Genomic DNA, 17,668 nt, shown 5'->3' on the forward strand with positions numbered 1-17,668 from the left:
GCTGGAGTTTCAATCTTTGGCGGCGTGTTTCAAAGATTTTGCAAGCCACTTCCAGAAAACGGAGTCTCACTTCAAAACTTTGAAACTAATAAGTGATTCACCAAATAGTGATATGGCAACTCTTTTTAACAATCTCTTGCTTGTTGAAGACTCTGTGACTCTGTGTGCTGTCTAGTCCACGCGACATACCATACATAGAGGGAGCGCTCTACATGATGCTATAATTAATTCTTCGGCACAAATTCTAGCAACTGAAATCCCTACGTGCTCTAGGTCCACCCTGTCCTGCATTGATTATTTTATCAACTAATCGATTTCAACTACTCTTCAACAGGGACGAGCATGATCTTAGATCTGATCACTTGCCTCTTGTAGCAATCTGGTGTTTGCTCTTACTACTGTATCTAGGTTCAGTCTGCCGAAACCAGAATTTTGTCTCACTGCCTTCCAAAATCCATCGACATCCTCCTTACAAGGATTGGGGAGGCTGCTGCTGGCATTACTGAAGGGTGAACCCACGGATCGTATGCTGGACAACGTAACAGCTGATGCGAGCTCCAACTATTCTCTGTGGAAGCTGACAAGATCCTATAAAAAGCAAGCTACTCTCAAGTTTCCTATCAAAAAGGAGGATAGCACATGGGCCAGATCCACACAAGACAGAGTTAAAGCTTCTGCCCAAAATCTGGAAGGTAGATTTACTCCCTTCGGAACGGCCTCTGCCCGGAGAGAATAGATAGTGGCTGACAAGCTTGCCATGACATACCAAATGGAACTCCCTGTGCTACCTGTAACCCTTCTTGAGGTTAAAGATGACATTAAAAAGCTAAATGCAAAGAAAGCCCCTTAAGAGGATCACATTGACAATAGTCTTTAATGCTTCCCTTAGGTTGAGTTATTTTCCGAAGGCTTGGAAGAGTGCTTGCAGTGGTTTAAAAGGTTTAGGGATCATTACTTAAACCTTTTAGACCAACTGAGGACCTCAGCAGTTATCGGCCTATTAGCCTTCTTTCCACATTTGGTAAGCTTCTAGAAAGATGCATCCTTAGGAGATTACGTCAGTCCCGGAAGAGCCAAATTTGAATTTGGATTCAGACTCTGGCATGGCACCCCTGAGGATCTGCACCGTGTGGTTGAGTATATAGCAATTGAGCAATACGTGTTGGTTGCCTATCTAGACATACTGCAGGCATTTGATAGGGTGTGTCATGAAGGGCTACTTTGCAAGCTCGAGCCGTTAGTAACCCGCACCTATTTGAAATGGGTAGTAGCTTTTATCACTGACAGTCCAGGTTGGAACCCTATGCTCTCAAAGGTTGATTTAAGCTGGAAGCGTGCTGGGACCGATGTTGTACAGCTATACTTAGTGATTCGAAGTGGAGTATTGTTTATTATTTGTTGAACTCTGTCTACGTGGCGATACCAGTATACTGCGTTTTCTTGCCACATTTTGCCTAACATTTGAATGACAATTTTATGTATTCTCTCGACTTGTCCGTTGCCTCTGGGTAAACCTGCCGTGATGTGAAGTAGCTGGACACCTTCTCGATTACAATATTCCGTAAACGATGCTGAAGTAAATGCTGTTCCTCTGCCTGGGACTATTCTGCGAGGATTCCCAAACACTGATGCTTGCTTCTCAATCCTTCAATCTTTCTTCAATCCTTCCTCTTTTCTGCGCTTGAAGTCTGTAATTAGGCACTCTACTCATCCTTTAATGACTCTCTCTACTTTGGCCTGAATTCCTGGAATGTAGTAGGACTTCTCCAGTATATCTCTGGTACTTTTAATTCCGAAGTGACCCTCCTTGTGTGCTTTGGCAATGATTTCCTCTGCTATCGAGTCAGGAGTCAGTTCATTTACTGGATCGTTGCAAAGGACATTATTTTTCAAAATAAAAGTCTTCATGTTCCTTACTTCTGGCCAATAAAACATTGATAATACGGAGCACCTGACCTCCAAAATACAAGGATTAATTATCAATCAATTCCTAAAAATAAAAATCCTATGGGTACCAAGCCATATATCATAGGTATCCCAGGAAACGATTTCGCCGATGAGGCAGCGAAAGCAGCCACGAGCTCACCACTTCTCACCTCTCCAAACACACATCGACCAGGCATCAACGGATTACTAAAAGCATCATCAAAAAGGACATCCCAGCTACTTCCCCTAACCTCAAACTGGTATCAAAATATAAACAAAGATGGTCTTAATATTTCTGACTACACAAAAAACGCAGCATTTACCAAAATCCCACGAATCGAGCAAATAAAAGTCACAAGATTAAGCCTTGGACACAAGATTACGCCTTGGAATTAACCCATGCAACCAATGCCAATTTTGCAATAGCACAGACGCTACAATTGAGCACACATTAAACGAATGCCCAGCCTTCCACAACCTCCGAGTCCCAACCACCAACTTCCTCCCACTCCTCAGCAGCCCAACACCCGACAACATTACAACAGTTCTTTCTTTCCTAAAAAAGGCCAATCTACTTCATAAATTATAAATGTATAAATATATATTACTTTATCCATTATCTATTTAGTAAATTGCAATTCAAGTACAAAATATTAAGATCGTGAATAATGTGATATTGTAAGCAGCCGAAAGCCTCAGCAGCTATGGCTGACACTCATTCTGTAGCTTAATTCATAATTAAGTATACAGTGTACAAATAACTAAATAAATAAACTTGAACCGCTTTTATCCAGTTGTCCCTGTTTTGTGCTTCAATTAAACGTGATTTTGTAGAATCCTCGATAATTAAGCACGACAAGCAGCTGAGTGCATCGACATGTCTCATCTTTGTTTCGGCTCGGTGTTTCACTTTGAATTCGACTTCCCGCAATGACATGGCCTTCCATGCGACTCTAGGCGGCAGATCGTCTTTCTTTATGGTCCTTGCAAAAGCGTTGCATTCATCAAATACTGTGAAACATTTTTCCAACAAACACACTTTCCATTTTTTCAATGCATTCACAATGGCTAACACCTCAAGCTCATAGGAACAACAAGAGTTTGTTTTGCGGCTCCTAATTCTATTGGGTGAAATTGCTGATCATGTGGATCCTCCTGCATCAAAACACCGCCACAGCAGTATTTACCAGTATTACCGCCAAAGGATCCAACAGTTTCAGTACTGGTGCTGATACCAATAGTTGTTTAAAGTGGTTAAAGGAAGCGATACCCTGCTCAATCATCTCAACGTTTTTATTGTTCTTCTGATTACCTTCATTCCAAAACATGTCACTCAAAGGGTTTTGATTAAAAAGCTTTTTCTTCTAAAAAAAAAACAAAAAATAAAAAATATTCATTGCGCGAATCATGATACCCTCCCCGGCTTCAGCCATGCAGACGCCACCCACAGCTGGCCTCTCTATAAAAGAGAAGGCATCTGGCCCGAAGCCTCGACTCCTAACGTATGAGGACTCTTTCTCTGATGATTATTCTCAATCGTCCACCCCTTCTCGCTCTATTGACGTTGCAGCTGAGATTCGCGGAACAGCTTCCAAGCGTGCCAACGATCCTTACTGGCTGTTCCCCGAAAGCTGACTCTCACCTTCTACCTAAATAGATATCCAACGGAATGTATCATGCTTTTAAATCGAGCTCAATTGCTTGGCTGCGGGTGCAGCCTAAGAGCAGACAATTGCATAATTTGGCACCGTATACCAAAAAAAACAGCTTCGCATAGGATTACTGAGTCATGTTCCTAGCAGCTCAATGCTCCATTCGCCCATAATCCGTTTGCTTCGCTGATGAGCTTTGATGATGATGACATGGTAGAAGTCGATAAAGTAAGTGATGCAATCAATACAAAACCTAATTCCCCATTAAAAGTGAAGAAACCAAGGCCCATACGAATTCCAGATGTCGTTGATATTAATTCCCCGGAGGCTTTAAACATGTACGCGGGTGGCCCAGAAGTATTACTGTCCCGGATTGTTCCGGGAATCAGCCGTCTAAGTGCGATGCGGCATGATCCCGCCTGAAGAGCGAAGCCAAAGTTGATCGCGACAACGCCGAACGTGCCATCGCCGAGCAAGGCAGGCACTACAACTTACGACGAAGGGAATGGAGACCAGCACTGAGTGCTCTAGTTCTCGTTCGCCGACACGCAATATCCAATGCTGCCGAAGGGTTTACTCCCAAGCTAGCAGCCAAGTATGACGGACCTTATCAGGTCGTCAAGTGTCTCTCGCCGAACATAGTTCGCCTAAAGGATCCAACCACTCACCGCCGCCATAAGCCAGCATCAACAACCTGAAGCCGTATCTAGGAGCCAAGACGACCCTCACCGAGGAGGACCATGACGATCACCGCACTCGTCGCCCTGGCTATGGATACCAGGGCGTCATGGGATTAACTTGCTGGCGAGCGCGCTCGCCCAACGTCCCCACTCCACGGGGGGAATAGCACACGCACAAGGTTCCCTTCGGACCAGGCGGAATTTAAAGGACCGACCAGCAACACAGAACCAGCGAGAGCGTAAGAAAAACCATGAAGCGACGAAACTGGCGATTAACACCGCCCCTGGTAGCTATTGGCGCCCCCGGACCAACCCCAGGGCGACTCCACATAAACCAACAACACATAAACCAACAGACCCACACTGGAGTCAACGCCCCATCAGCGTCAATCAGCCCGGGTTGGTGCGAGGGCCTCACCTATGAGGAGGTGGTGCAGGCCTGGGTGGACGAGGAGGAGCCTGCATCGGGCCTGGCTGCAGGACCACCGGCCCTGGCACTCAACAACCATACGGCCGGCTCTTTGGGCGCCGTTTATGAGGATCCTCACCCATCCTCGACGACCCCTGGACCGGAATAGGGCCCCAAGGCGACGAGCCTTCTCACGCGGGTTCGAATCCAATCCCGTCCCTTGAGTGGCTGCTAGGGTCCCTCCGCCCCATGCATTGGGAAGGACCTCCCAGGACGACAGCCGGACATCACCCGCACTGATGTCCCGGTACAGCCCCCTCAGGGTGGAATGGAGCACCCAAGCCGTGCAGGCAAGGCCGCGGCAGGGCCACCTGTGTATGGCCAATATGGCCCAACAGCCCACACCCGAGGAGGAAGTGGTGACCATCCCGGGCACCAAAGAGGATACGAGATATAGCAAACCATGCCCGCGCCCGAAGGATGGCACATCGAAGGAGGGAGGATGGTGGTAGAACTCCAAGCCCTGATACAGGAGAGACCACGACTGGCGCCAGAACATAACCGCCGTTTTCTCGTCGAGTAAGGCGTAAACCGCTACCGAGTACAATGGTTCCCCATATACTTATGTAAATATTTGTAGATGTAGTTTGGTATATAGTTGGAATGAGATAGGAAAACCAGACATTAGAAGACCCAAGGAGGGCACAATGTAAAGATAGTAGTAAAATCAGCAGTAGTAGAATAGTAATTAGAATAGTTTAAGGAATAGTAGTAAGATTAGCCGTAGGAGTAGCGTTAGGAATAGTAGTAAGAATACTAGTAAGAGTAGCAGGAGGGACAAGAATAGGAGCAACACCCCACCGGATTCAATACACACACGGCAGGGCCACACACACGACGGAGCCACACACATCCGAGCAGCGCCGAGTACAGTCGCACCCTTGGCAAAACAGAACACTGCCGAGCACAAACGATCACAACAGGATCACAACGAGGAGCTTCGGCAAAACCCGCTTGCCGACAGCGAAGCCGATCGCCGACGACCACGACGATCAGCAGAGAGATCGGCGTCAGAGGAGGGCGGCCGAAGGCCACCCTGCCCACCGATCGAGGGGTCGGTTTTCAACAGCCCAGGAGGGCAGACGGGCCATCGGGAGATGAGCTCCCCGCGGCCAGGAGGGCTGCCACGGCGCCTGGAGCCGTCACCGCGAGGAGCCAGGTCCCGGGCCAGGCTCAGGACACCTACGCGGCCAGCGATGAAAACAACGACACCACCCATGGCGTCCGCCACCGTGAATAGGCGGCCCCATGAAAAACCACGAGGAGCGTGTGAGCTGGGCCTTGGCGCCGATCCCCGTAGCGGGGCTCATGTGCGAGGAAGAGGTAGGGGTAGCTTTCGGTAGGAACCTTAGACAATAAACAATTATTTGTGAGCGCTACTACGGTGTTTGTCCAATTAGGGTACCCTTCCTCCCCTATCCTACCACCCAGCTTGGCGGCCAAGGCGGGCACGGTTCACGGTTGACGGGGCCGTGACCGCCGTGGCCGAACGAGTCATCCCAGACAACTGTGAGGAAGCAACCCACGGTTGACGGGGCCGCGACCAAACAGGGTTCCTCTCCGGGCGTATCGGGCGGCGCACGGGTGACGTGGTCGCCATGCCTATGCCCGGAAGTGTCCTCCCACCCAGGCGAGTCCTGGGGGGGGTCGGAGGTCGGAGACGCAGGCACCCGGCACCGGGGCCGGCCCAACCTCAACCCAAGCGAGTCCTCCCTCCCTGGCCGAGGAACACGCCGCCGGTTGACGAGGCGTGGACCGAAGCCGACCCGCAAATGGCCACCGGTGGGGCAAGCGTAGGTATCCGGGTGACGAGCCGACCCTGAACCGGCGGGAAGCCGGTGCGGAGCATCCCCCTTTCCCCTATACTCCTTCCCTCCTCGCCTCTAGGGCCCGAAATCCTGCCTGTCCCCGTAAATAGAAATATTTCTGTGGAGGATCCTGGGCCGGCTTTGTTTATACCCCGGGCCGTGATTTTCATCCTTACAGCACTTTATTTTAAACAAAGTGGGTAAAGAGTTTCTGCACAAAACAAAACTGCCTCGGCCCCAACATCAAAGATTTACATCTGTAAATTCTCTGTAAAACGCCAAATTGCTACCTAAGCCTTAAAACCTAAGTATCTGACGGCTAAACAACGAAACGAGCTAAATCAATCAAACAGCTGATCCTTTCATTTGCTTTCCGACCTGCCTTAACAATTTCTCATGCAAAACTCTTCTCTTTCGCTGCAGCGCGATCACCGACCTCGAATGAGCAAACAGCTGATTGACGGTTTTTGTTTTGCACTTGGCTCTGACTAACAACACCAACTCAAAAAAACAAAGCAATGACCTCACAGATTTGCCAGCAACTGCGCTGCTCTTTCTCTTTTGCTTTACGGTGCTGAACAGCTAATGGGCTGGCGGACTGAGGCTGCTAATGCCCCTGGAGCATTTTTGTCCCTTGGTCCACCATGGGGGATATTGCTGTTTAAGAAATGATACTTTAAAGGCGTTGTTCAGTATGTTAGTGATGTTCTCTACTTCCTTTTCGACTGCCTTTGGTAAGGTTTATACCAAAATACCCAAATCCCTCTGTTCCTTACGTTTGAGTTGAAACTTTTGCCAAATTTGCCCCAGCCTGTCTCGGGTGGGCTACGCTTTGGAATCGGTCGACACTCGGTACCTATAACTTAAAAAACATACTATATGTATATATATATACATACTTGTGATCTGAAAATGACTACGTTCTACGCGTAAGATGAGATCAAGCACTCACCTGTGTCATTGGTCTCCGTAATTCCCTAGAGCGTATGCCCCACATTCGTGTCTCACCCGATCACCAGGGTCGTCTTCGTATCTTCGACGTATCCATCAGTTTGACTACCGGTTCTGATGCATCCGGATCGTCATGAGTCATGTATGCTTGGGAAATTAAAACTTAGTCTCATCCGCTGTTACTAATCTGTTAAACTGTTACATCCTAAATACTAAAATTAGAACGGAGAAAAGGTTTCAATTAATTCTTTATTACTCGTCCTACCTTCGAGAAGGATCAACAAATTACCTATAGCGATCGAGTTGCACCTCAAGTTAATTTGCACTACGAACAACTTGGTCGTGTCATCCACTTTCTAACCTTTTGCCTTCCTGAATGCCGTACTGGATTTTGTATTTCTTTGTCTCTACTTGCGACAGGCAAGGGTGATTTTTAAGCAGGAGGAATACTTGGCCCAGATGCGAGCTGTGGGACGTCTCGGAATCTCCCTGGCGTGGACTAACCTTATTCTAAAGTCAGGCCGCGTGTTGCTAATTTTAGCATAACTTTCTTCCAGGAAGCTCCTCGAAAGCCCGTTATAGTATTATATACTACTTATCACAAAAATTGTATGTGAAAAGTTTTTTGAGTTGAATGTGTATTCGTTATTTTTACCGTAGGTATTTTAGTTCGATTACACTTACCCGCATAAAAAATGATTCAGTCTTCTCAAATTTAGCAGAAAGTATTTATAAAACTATGTTAAATATTTAAATGGTATTTTTATACATATTTATTTTGTCGCTTGGCTAAGATTTATTATAATTTAAATTTAATTACATTTAAGAATACGAATTATAAGTTGATTTTTTGTTAATTAATGTGTACAAAGTAAGGGATATAAATACGTGTCTAATTCGGAAATATTTCTGGTTGATTGTTTTTGAGTTCATTTTCCATTTTTTCATGTGAACGATTTAGTATATATATACATATAACAATATATATGTCTTATATTACTTTTAAATAAACACGATGGCCACAGAAATAGCTAAGCAGACTCAAGATCACATTTACAATATAAATTATTTTAAATTCAAATTCATTCTTAAATACCTTTAAAATGGATTTCTAAACCTACAAGCAATTTCTGTGGCGTTTTCGACAAATAGATATTTCTTTTTATGGCTTTTTTTAGAGTGCTTCATACAAAGATATTACCAACTATTAACCCTAGTAAGGTAATGCTTTTTATTTTTATTTTAAATCAGTATTAAGTATTTTTCTTTTTATTAATATATATTTAGTTTATTTATCAGTTTTTAACAATAGAAAATGCAAAAAGCCCTTAACTAATCAGTACTATTTGGGTAATAAACGCGTTTGTTATTTATTTAACAGGCTAGAGTTTTATTAATTAAATTATTAAAAGCATTTATATTTATAAATTCGATATCTCGAATCATTTTACAGAAATCGTATATTATAGAATTATTATATTGAGTCTTTTTCTATCTTATTTTTGTAGTTGACATTCATTTGTGTGTGTGGTTTGTAATATTTTTTATGCTTATATTGAAAACGAAACGCAGTTATTTTCGCTTGATCTTGCCGTTTAATTGAATTTATTAATTATTGTGTTTCAGTTTTAAATATAGCGAAATAATACAAAATTGCGGTTTGTTATTTTACATTTTTTGTGTTTCCTACAAACGTTTATTTTTTATTGATATTCAAGCTTAAGAGAAACGTTAAAGATAAAATTGTATATGTACAACGGAAGTTTTTTTTTAATTTTAGACTTTAACATATGATCCATGATTTTACCAAGTACTCTTGCAATTTGTTATATACATATTTAGCAAGTAAATAAATGGGTGTTTAAAGGAGACAATACATAGGTATGTATAGTTTTATATCAATCAATAAAATATTCGCGTTCCATATTGTAGTTTAAAATTTCTATGTTTTTGAAATATAGCATTTAACGTTAAGTTTTCAATACTATCAAAAATATCGGAAACACGTTTTTAAGTCGATAAAAAATATCGCGCTAAAAATTCGAAATATTGAATATCGAAATTCTAAATATGGAATATCGATAATAGCGAAAAATAAAAAAAAAATATTTCCGTAAAATCAAAGGGGTATTAACTCTGAATATAAAAATCTTGTTTAAAAATAAATATACTCGCCTAATTTAATGGTGTGAACATAAAGATAAAAATGATTTAAATATGTAATGAAAATTGTTCGTAATAATCTTTTCTTTTTGCCTTGCTCGCTAGTTTATATATATTTATATATATATTTTTTTCTTTTGTTTATATCTGTATATCACAAGTTTGAAGATAGTTAAGAAGTATAGTGATGATTTTTAACTACTATTTTGTATTGGCATAATTGGGGCATGGAAACTAACTGCGATTTTATATACTTTTTTGCCATTTCAAAAATTTCTACAGATTCGAAATCAATTGAACATGTCAGAGTGCAATAAATTCATTGTTTGAAATCCACTTATTTTTCCATCTTATAATTCTTAAAGTATTCTAAAAGTTTTCCTTTTAGGGATACCTAGAGATAATGATAATACGAAAATATCGTACTCATATTGAGAACATCGCCAACATATCGAATTTTTAAATATTCAACAATATTGCAATTAAAGTTAAAGTATCGAGATAATCAAAAATTGTATTTGATTGGTATTTTTGTTCGATTATAATGTCCCAATGAAAATAAATTTAACACAACGTTAAAATATCGATTTTACCTGTCATTCCTATTTCAATTGATTTTCAAATCTGCAAGAAAATTTTTGCAAAAGCGCTAAACTATATTTCGGATGTAATATATATATGGTGTTTTATCTTTTAGCAATCGATGACCTTCTCTGTCACACTGCAACCTTGAGGACAAAAAGAGAAAGATCCGGAGGAGGGGTCTACCACTACTTGGGACGATGATCCATTGGGGGTTATACTAAGCTGATCTTCTGCTGAACGAAATCTTAAGAAGCCTTGATCTGCCACTAGCATACTATCCGAAGCACTTGACGTTGTCGTACAGGAATTGGATGAAGCGGAAGCTACCGATACTGATGAGGCAGTGCGAAGTTTACCATTATTTGTATTCAAATGCAATAACGGATCGATTTTATTATTCTTAGCTCCTGAAGAAGACACTGCCACGGATTTATCATTAATTGTGGAATTTGTAGCACAATCCTCTCGATTGGTCAACGTGGTGATGCCATCATTATTTATTAAGTTGGTGCACTCGACATTATTGTCAGATATTATATCCTCCTCTTCTTCATCATCGTCTTCCTCATTGGAATTATGATGATCATAGGGGAGTTGACGTTCTCTAATAGGTATACTTTTTATTAGATCAGTAGTAGTACCTGATCTGAGCTGAGTGTTACGTCCTTTTACTGTCCCTCCTCTCTGGTAATAATGAGCGGCTCTATCTCCCAAGGTTTGAGCTCCATTGGATATCACGCGATGATGGGTTCCTGATACCATTGATGGTTCCGCACCACGTTCTAAGGGAACTCCAATTTGACTCAAGGTTCCGCTTTTCCTTACGCCAGTAACGAAACACCGCTCATAAGAGTTATAGCTGGGATAGCGAACATTAACCCCATGGGAAGAAGAACCAGAGTTACTTGTAGAGTTGGAGCTACGTCGGTCAGTATGATGATTATGATTTGAATTGGTATTTGTATTATCAAAATAATTACGTTCTTGAGTTCCGCCATTTAATTTCCTCCCATTTCCCATCTTACGATCCTGAAAACTATCCATATTATTCGCATCCTTGGTATTCAATGTCTTTTCCTTATATACCGGTCTCTCGAATATATTAAACTCAAATCTCTTATTGTTCCCATGCTCCAAGGGCTCCGAATAACAAGTTTCCGTAGTATTTCTTTCTAAACTGTCTTGATTTTTTAAATTAAAGTTCGGATTCTCATAGTGATCAGTTACCGTATCATTCGTATAACGCATATTATGGGGCTTATTATGATAGTTCTGAATCTGAGCATGGCCATGATGATATTCTGTAATATTTTGACTATTCATAGAGCCCGTATCGTATGGCCTTTGATACATGGGTTCCTGCAGTTGGTACTCAAAGGAACGTCCATTGTTACCCGGATTAGTGGACGAAGATACCGCAGCACCCATTGGATTCAAGGCATAACTGTCATCGTAGATCAATTTCCCCGTTCTCATGGTGTACGTGTGCAAGTTCGTATTGGCATTGCATATGGTGGGATAATCGGTCTCAAAGACCTCTTGACTCGAGCTCGAAGTGCAGGGTAAAAAGAAATTCGAAACTCCCGCAACATTTCCAACAACATGCTTGTCTCTCGTTGATGTACAACTCACCATACGTACATCATTCGTGCCCACATTTCCAGCAGTATTTGCTGCTGAATCATTACCACCGATACTAGTCTTTAGGCCAGTTACCCATGTTATCAACGTTATAATGGCAATTTCTATTAAGCGTAGGGAAAACTGATAACCCCATTGTAACCAATCGACGTCTATGATATTCATTTGCCGCGGTGACGTGGCAATACATATCGCGCCAAAAATCTGTAGAACAGCCATTAAGACGAATAGCAAAGCTGTGGCTATGGTTATGTGTATGGCATACGACAAGTTTTGATAGCCATGAATATAATTCTGTGATTTACTACGCAAAATTTTTTTCAAAATGCGATATAGATATAAGTAGAGTAGGCCCAAACTTAAGCAAATAAATATGTATATAATTTGGCAAATCAGTGTCAAGACCCTCGGTGGCGGTGGTAGAATAGCAGCCGATGAAGGTGGCGTCAAACTGGCACCGCCTCCTCCTTGAAAATGCAGCTGTCTGCGAAATAAAAGCTGTTGCTGTTGCTGTTGAAAATATAGTAAATGATTCTTTAACGTATAAGACTCAACATAGTGCAGAGTTACACAAAGAACAACGTGCACGCCACAACCCACAACCACTGTCAGAGGCCTTATCAAAGCTGAATAGCGATTATTTTTGTGATTTAGCGATTTAAGAAATAAAAACAAAATTAAAACCGAAAAGGCTACAGTAAGGAATGTAGAGGGAAGGTTCAACAGCAACTCGGCTGCAAAAATATTGAACGAACCATGCACATTATAGGCATCAAAGCATAGGAAAAATATACGCATGGCACAGATTATAATCAATATAATATGTATGCAAATAAAGTATGACTGGGCAAACAAGTGTGCCAATTTGTTAAAAGTCAAGAGTTTGTACAGGGAATAAACTGAGAGAATGGTAAAGAGTACAACGGAGAGATAGATGTGTATATTCCAAGCCCACGACCAGGTAGTGTGTGCCTTGTCACGGTCGCCCAGATTCGGCATGGCCCCTAGATCCTTTCCCACTGTGGTCTTCACAGCGGAATTGGTGGTGGCATAGGACAAGGACGATGTGGCAGAGATAACATCACCAATGGCTGCCGCAGCCGATGGTGTGGTCTGACTTTGATTAGCATTATCATAATAATCTAATTTACTTTGATTTATATTCGAACTCATCACAGACGCAGAACCATCTTCTAAATTTTCCTCCTGATTTGTTCCCTGTCCCTGCTTTTCTATCAAAACTATGGGTGAGGAAGGTGGATTTCGTATGCTTATGATATTGGGGGTTTGAGTCACTTGCTTTAGAAGAACAGCGGGAATATCGCCATTTTTACCATTGGAACCCAGGATCCTTCGTATATTGGGCAAGACTTCCTGACTTTTCTTAATAATGGGATCATGATCCCCTATCTGATCCTGTTCTTGGGAATTTTTCGAGGTGGTAACAGACTTCTTTTCATTCAAAAACTGCTCGTGCTGACGCGCTGGCGTATTCAAGGTTTTTTTCCGGTCCATTGTAGTAACATTATCGTCGGTATTATGCGAGCTACTTGACTCTATTAATGGATTATTTGTATCTAAATTCAGCTGGGGATTATCATCGTTGTTACCTCCCAATTCCGGTGGTCTTATGGGTATCCTATCCTGACTGGGCATAAGGCTGGGCGGTGGTATGGGCCTCCTATTAATACCAATTAAACCCTCATTATTTGTCCCTCTTAGAGTGGGTTTATCAGCGAAGGGATTCTGGTATTCCGGCGGTAGCGGTGGCGTGAAAAAAGATCGCGATGGTGGCGAGTAAGATGGTATATGATCCCCGGGATACATCGGTATGGTTGGCGGATGAGCATGACCTCCTCCGTTGTTTGCTTTTTTGTTAAATAGATTGGGAACTGAAAAGAATTTATAGAGATTTAAATTATTATATTTCTTTTAATAATAATAACTTACTGGCTGGATTTGGTGTTGAATTATAGTGCTGTCTATGGCGATCCCTTTCATGTTGTGCATGTGACGAATGACGATTTGGATTGGGATATGTTGGATTATTATTACTCTTCAAGATATCAGCATTAGGGGCTGACGTGGGCAGGGCATGATCTCTTTCCAAATCGAATTCATAGTTCTTTTGATGACTGACACCTGGCTGTTGATGATGTATTGATAAAGGATACCTAAAAATATAAATATATACCTTTTCAAAAATCTATTTTCTCGATTATTTATGGCACCAATATATTTAGAAAAAAAGATAAAAAATAAATAAAAAGGAAGATAACTTCTGCACACCAAACTTTCTACACCCTTGCGGATTGAAATTTGATCATAAGAAATTAATTAAATATAAATGATATAAATTTATGTTCAAAATATTATAGTGCTTACCTTTGCGTTGTGAGAAATGGTGTTGCAACTGTAGTCAAACCCAATGAATAGCTGGAGTCTGGTATACTTCTTTTAGTGGTTGATGTTGTGCCATAAGCAACTTTAATTAAAACGGCCGCAACGCTACGCTCAAAATTATTTAGCTTTTCCAAATAATCTTTTTCACCGATTGGAGAATTGGGGTTACCAGCAGATATCATATTATTACTGCCTCCAGTGCTATTGTTGACTCTACCTTGCCCGTTATTAGATTTTGCTTGTGATATTGTTTTATTATTGTTTATGTCGTCCAAGAACAAGGTTTGTGTTAAAGAAATTTGGCAAGTGGCGATTGAAAGCATAAATAACAAGAGGGCAGTTTGATGGCGAAACATTTTTCGTGTCACGATAGAAGTATGTATATTATATTTATCGTTATTAAATCGATATTTATCGTTAGTTAATACTGTCGGGAGAAGAGCTACTTCTTGCACTTTTTCCTGTTTTTCTACTTCTTTTGTAAATGCATTGCTTAACTTTCTTTTCGGTCCTACAATAAAAATTAAATATGTTAAAGATTTGAAATATTTGAAAAACTCTTATATTAAATTCTAAATATATTTACCTGTTTCCGAAGAATGTCGCTTTTTCGCGTTAATTCGAAAACTTATGTTAGTTGGAGACATGATAACATATTGTTATTGCTCTATCTATTTAATGACTACTCACTAAATAGATCTTAAAAATGGATGGATCTTCAATTAAGTTATCGTTACGGATGTTAAGACAACTACCTGGTAAGTAATTTGAGAAAATAACATATTAATACACTAAAACGAGATTTTAAATATAAGCTACTTAAATATATTTAAAATATTGTTGTCAGATATTAAAACTTTAAACACTCACTATTCAATTACACTAGTCGGCATAATTATTTTGACAAAAAAACAAATGTTTTTAATATAAATCAATGATTTTTTTCAGTTTTACTTAGTGCTTGTACAAACTTAAAAATAATGAATTCAACATTTTGTCTTATGAACTTGAAAAAATATAAGCTAGAGTAATTTTTATGTGATGGCATAACTATTTTGACAAGTACTTTTTTATATAAATACAAAAGTTTAAACTTAAAAAAGTAAAGAAAAAGAAATGAATTTAGTAAAATATATATCATTTCCTTTAGTTTCAATAACTTTTTGCAGTCGTCGCGGTACTGAATCTATTACATTTTGGATGATCTCGAGAGATACATCTTCCCAAAGGGAAGTGATCTTAGAAATTGTCTTCTCCCTGGTTTTGTTTGGGCAGTCCAAAGTGGTAACACCAACATCCTTCAAACTGTTGTAATCATCGTGGTTTACGGCATGGGGCGTTATCCAGTTGCAGAATGGAGGATTGTCCAATGTCTCCAGAAGTAAATTCTTTATCATGTAGAACCAGCTAATATTGGCCTTGGTTTATCGAGCCAGTGACAGGAACGAAGTCACCCACTCTATTCTGCGGCACACATCCCCAGAACATCACAGAGCCACCACCATGACTTAATTTTTGGCAAACGGGCCGTATTTTCTGCCTTTGTACCTTTGGTAATCTTACAAAAAATTTAATTTTTGATTAATTATATTCAAAGGAGCTTTTATCTATCCATAGAACGCTCCTCCAGAACTAACTTGGCTAATGAAGATGTTCCTTTGCGAGACAGTCTTTTAAGCTAGTTTGCTTTTGTTATGTATGGTACTTCCTTGGCTTTATAAGTCTTAGAACCACATTATCTTAATCGACGATCATTGATCATTGCTGCTGATTGAGGCTTTAGAAAAACTTTTTTATATAATTCTCGTACAAGGACTCGGTCTTCATTGATCCCTGTTTTGCGTTTAGATCTTCTGATTTTCTTAATTTACGCATGTCGTTATGCTTTTTAAACTTTTGAATTTGGTAGTGCACAGTTTGACGCGACACATTAAACTCATAGGCAATGTCTTTGACTGCTTTTCCAGCATTAAACTTTGCTACCATTGAAGATCTGGTAACCAAACTTAGCTCAGCCGTTTTACCCATAACAACGTTTAATATTGATTAAGGTTAAACACAGAAGTTTTTTGATTCTCGCATGCTTAAAAGTGTGAAAATATTTCCATAAAGATGCTCTCGAAATTCTTGTGCTACACGAAAAGCTGTTGTCTGCAAGCATTCTTATCAGCAGAAAGAGGATGCAAAAGTTAAACAAAATAAAATTTGGCATGCACATAGCTAAAAGTAGATTCTTTGTTTTGAGCTTAATTTTCGCACCGTTATTTGACGATTTCATGTAACGTCAAAATAATTATGCCAACTCGTGTTCATTACAATTCAACAAACATTGCTTTAACATGTTTATTGCGATGTTATTAAGATTATATTAAATATTAATAGAGTTTAAGTAGCAAATGTAATTGGTTAAGAGAAGAAACACACATTTATAAACATACATACATATATGTATACGTCCACCTATGGACATACGTATGTACATAGTTTTTTCGTCAAAATGCATTTTTACCTTTACTTTCACTTTAAAAATGTTTTTGCATTACTTTTAGTTTACTGTTAACACATTATGTACACTAGAACTATTTTGTAGAATAACGTTCGATAAACAAAATAATATAAATATATACATATGTATGTATGTATATATTGTAGCCCTATATATACATATGTAGACAAAATGTCTAAGATCTATTAAATATGGATCTAAGATCTATTAAATATATGATATATGGATGTATTCACTAAATATATGCTTGCATCATACTTGCACATATAAGGTATATAATTGCTTTTGTATACTTAAGCACCAAACACGGATTACGTACATGCATACATACATACATATGTATGCATTCAGCTGTGTACACACATATAAGCACTGCGGATAATATACGCACTTAAACGCGACTGCGATAGTCAATTATAGGGATAAGCATCCCTTATTTGAGATGTTTTTTATTTGTGGACATTTAAATCGGTTTACATGTCATTTATATAAAAATACAGGATTGAAAACCCAGTTTATTATGACGTCTTTGGATTTTTCACTGTGCAACACACATTACACAAAATGGCGGACATATAAAAATCGAACAATTAATCGGTGTCACCGATTATAGTTGTCTTATCCATCTCTGGTTGGAAACTTTTTAATAGTAAGGTTATTCTTTTACATATTTATGAAAAAATACAAAATGTTGTTCATTTTTTTATCAAAATAAACATAAGTGCTTTGTTTCAAGGTAAACATCTTAAACATCAATTTAAGACCATTTTTCAATTCAGGGCATTTCCTACACCCAATGACTGAATGGCTATGAATATTGGCAGATGAAAACTGAGAGCTGTTCCATATGAATTGCCCTTTCTATATTTTCAACTTTTCAGTGA

At 40.0% G+C, this 17,668-nt stretch overlaps 1 protein-coding gene across 7 annotated transcripts; it reads right to left on the reverse strand.

Annotated features, from left to right (window-relative positions):
* Nucleotides 1–8,235: 8,235 nt before the first annotated feature.
* On the reverse strand, nt 8,236–17,413 carry LOC110185416 (uncharacterized). Of its 7 annotated transcripts, none has more exons than XM_086826410.1 (6): nt 17,104–17,413; nt 14,865–15,033; nt 14,261–14,789; nt 13,826–14,049; nt 13,486–13,767; nt 8,236–13,431 (listed from the first exon to the last, which is right to left on the reverse strand). In XM_086826410.1, the coding sequence occupies exons 2-6, from the start codon at nt 14,923–14,925 to the stop codon at nt 10,343–10,345; spliced, it is 4,185 nt and encodes a 1,394-aa protein (XP_086682536.1). In that variant the 5' UTR covers nt 14,926–15,033; nt 17,104–17,413; the 3' UTR covers nt 8,236–10,342. The 7 variants fall into 7 exon arrangements, with proteins under 7 accessions (XP_086682536.1, XP_086682535.1, XP_086682534.1 ...); XM_086826409.1 differs by adding an exon at nt 16,721–16,857 and having other exon boundaries at nt 8,236–13,767; nt 17,043–17,376; XM_086826408.1 differs by adding an exon at nt 16,788–16,857 and having other exon boundaries at nt 8,236–13,767; nt 17,043–17,368.
* Between the last annotated feature and the right edge of the window lie 255 nt (nt 17,414–17,668).

Source organism: Drosophila serrata, unplaced genomic scaffold (assembly GCF_035046125.1).
Source record: "Drosophila serrata isolate PLE 108 unplaced genomic scaffold, ASM3504612v1 contig_160, whole genome shotgun sequence".
NCBI lineage: Eukaryota > Metazoa > Arthropoda > Insecta > Diptera > Drosophilidae > Drosophila > Drosophila serrata.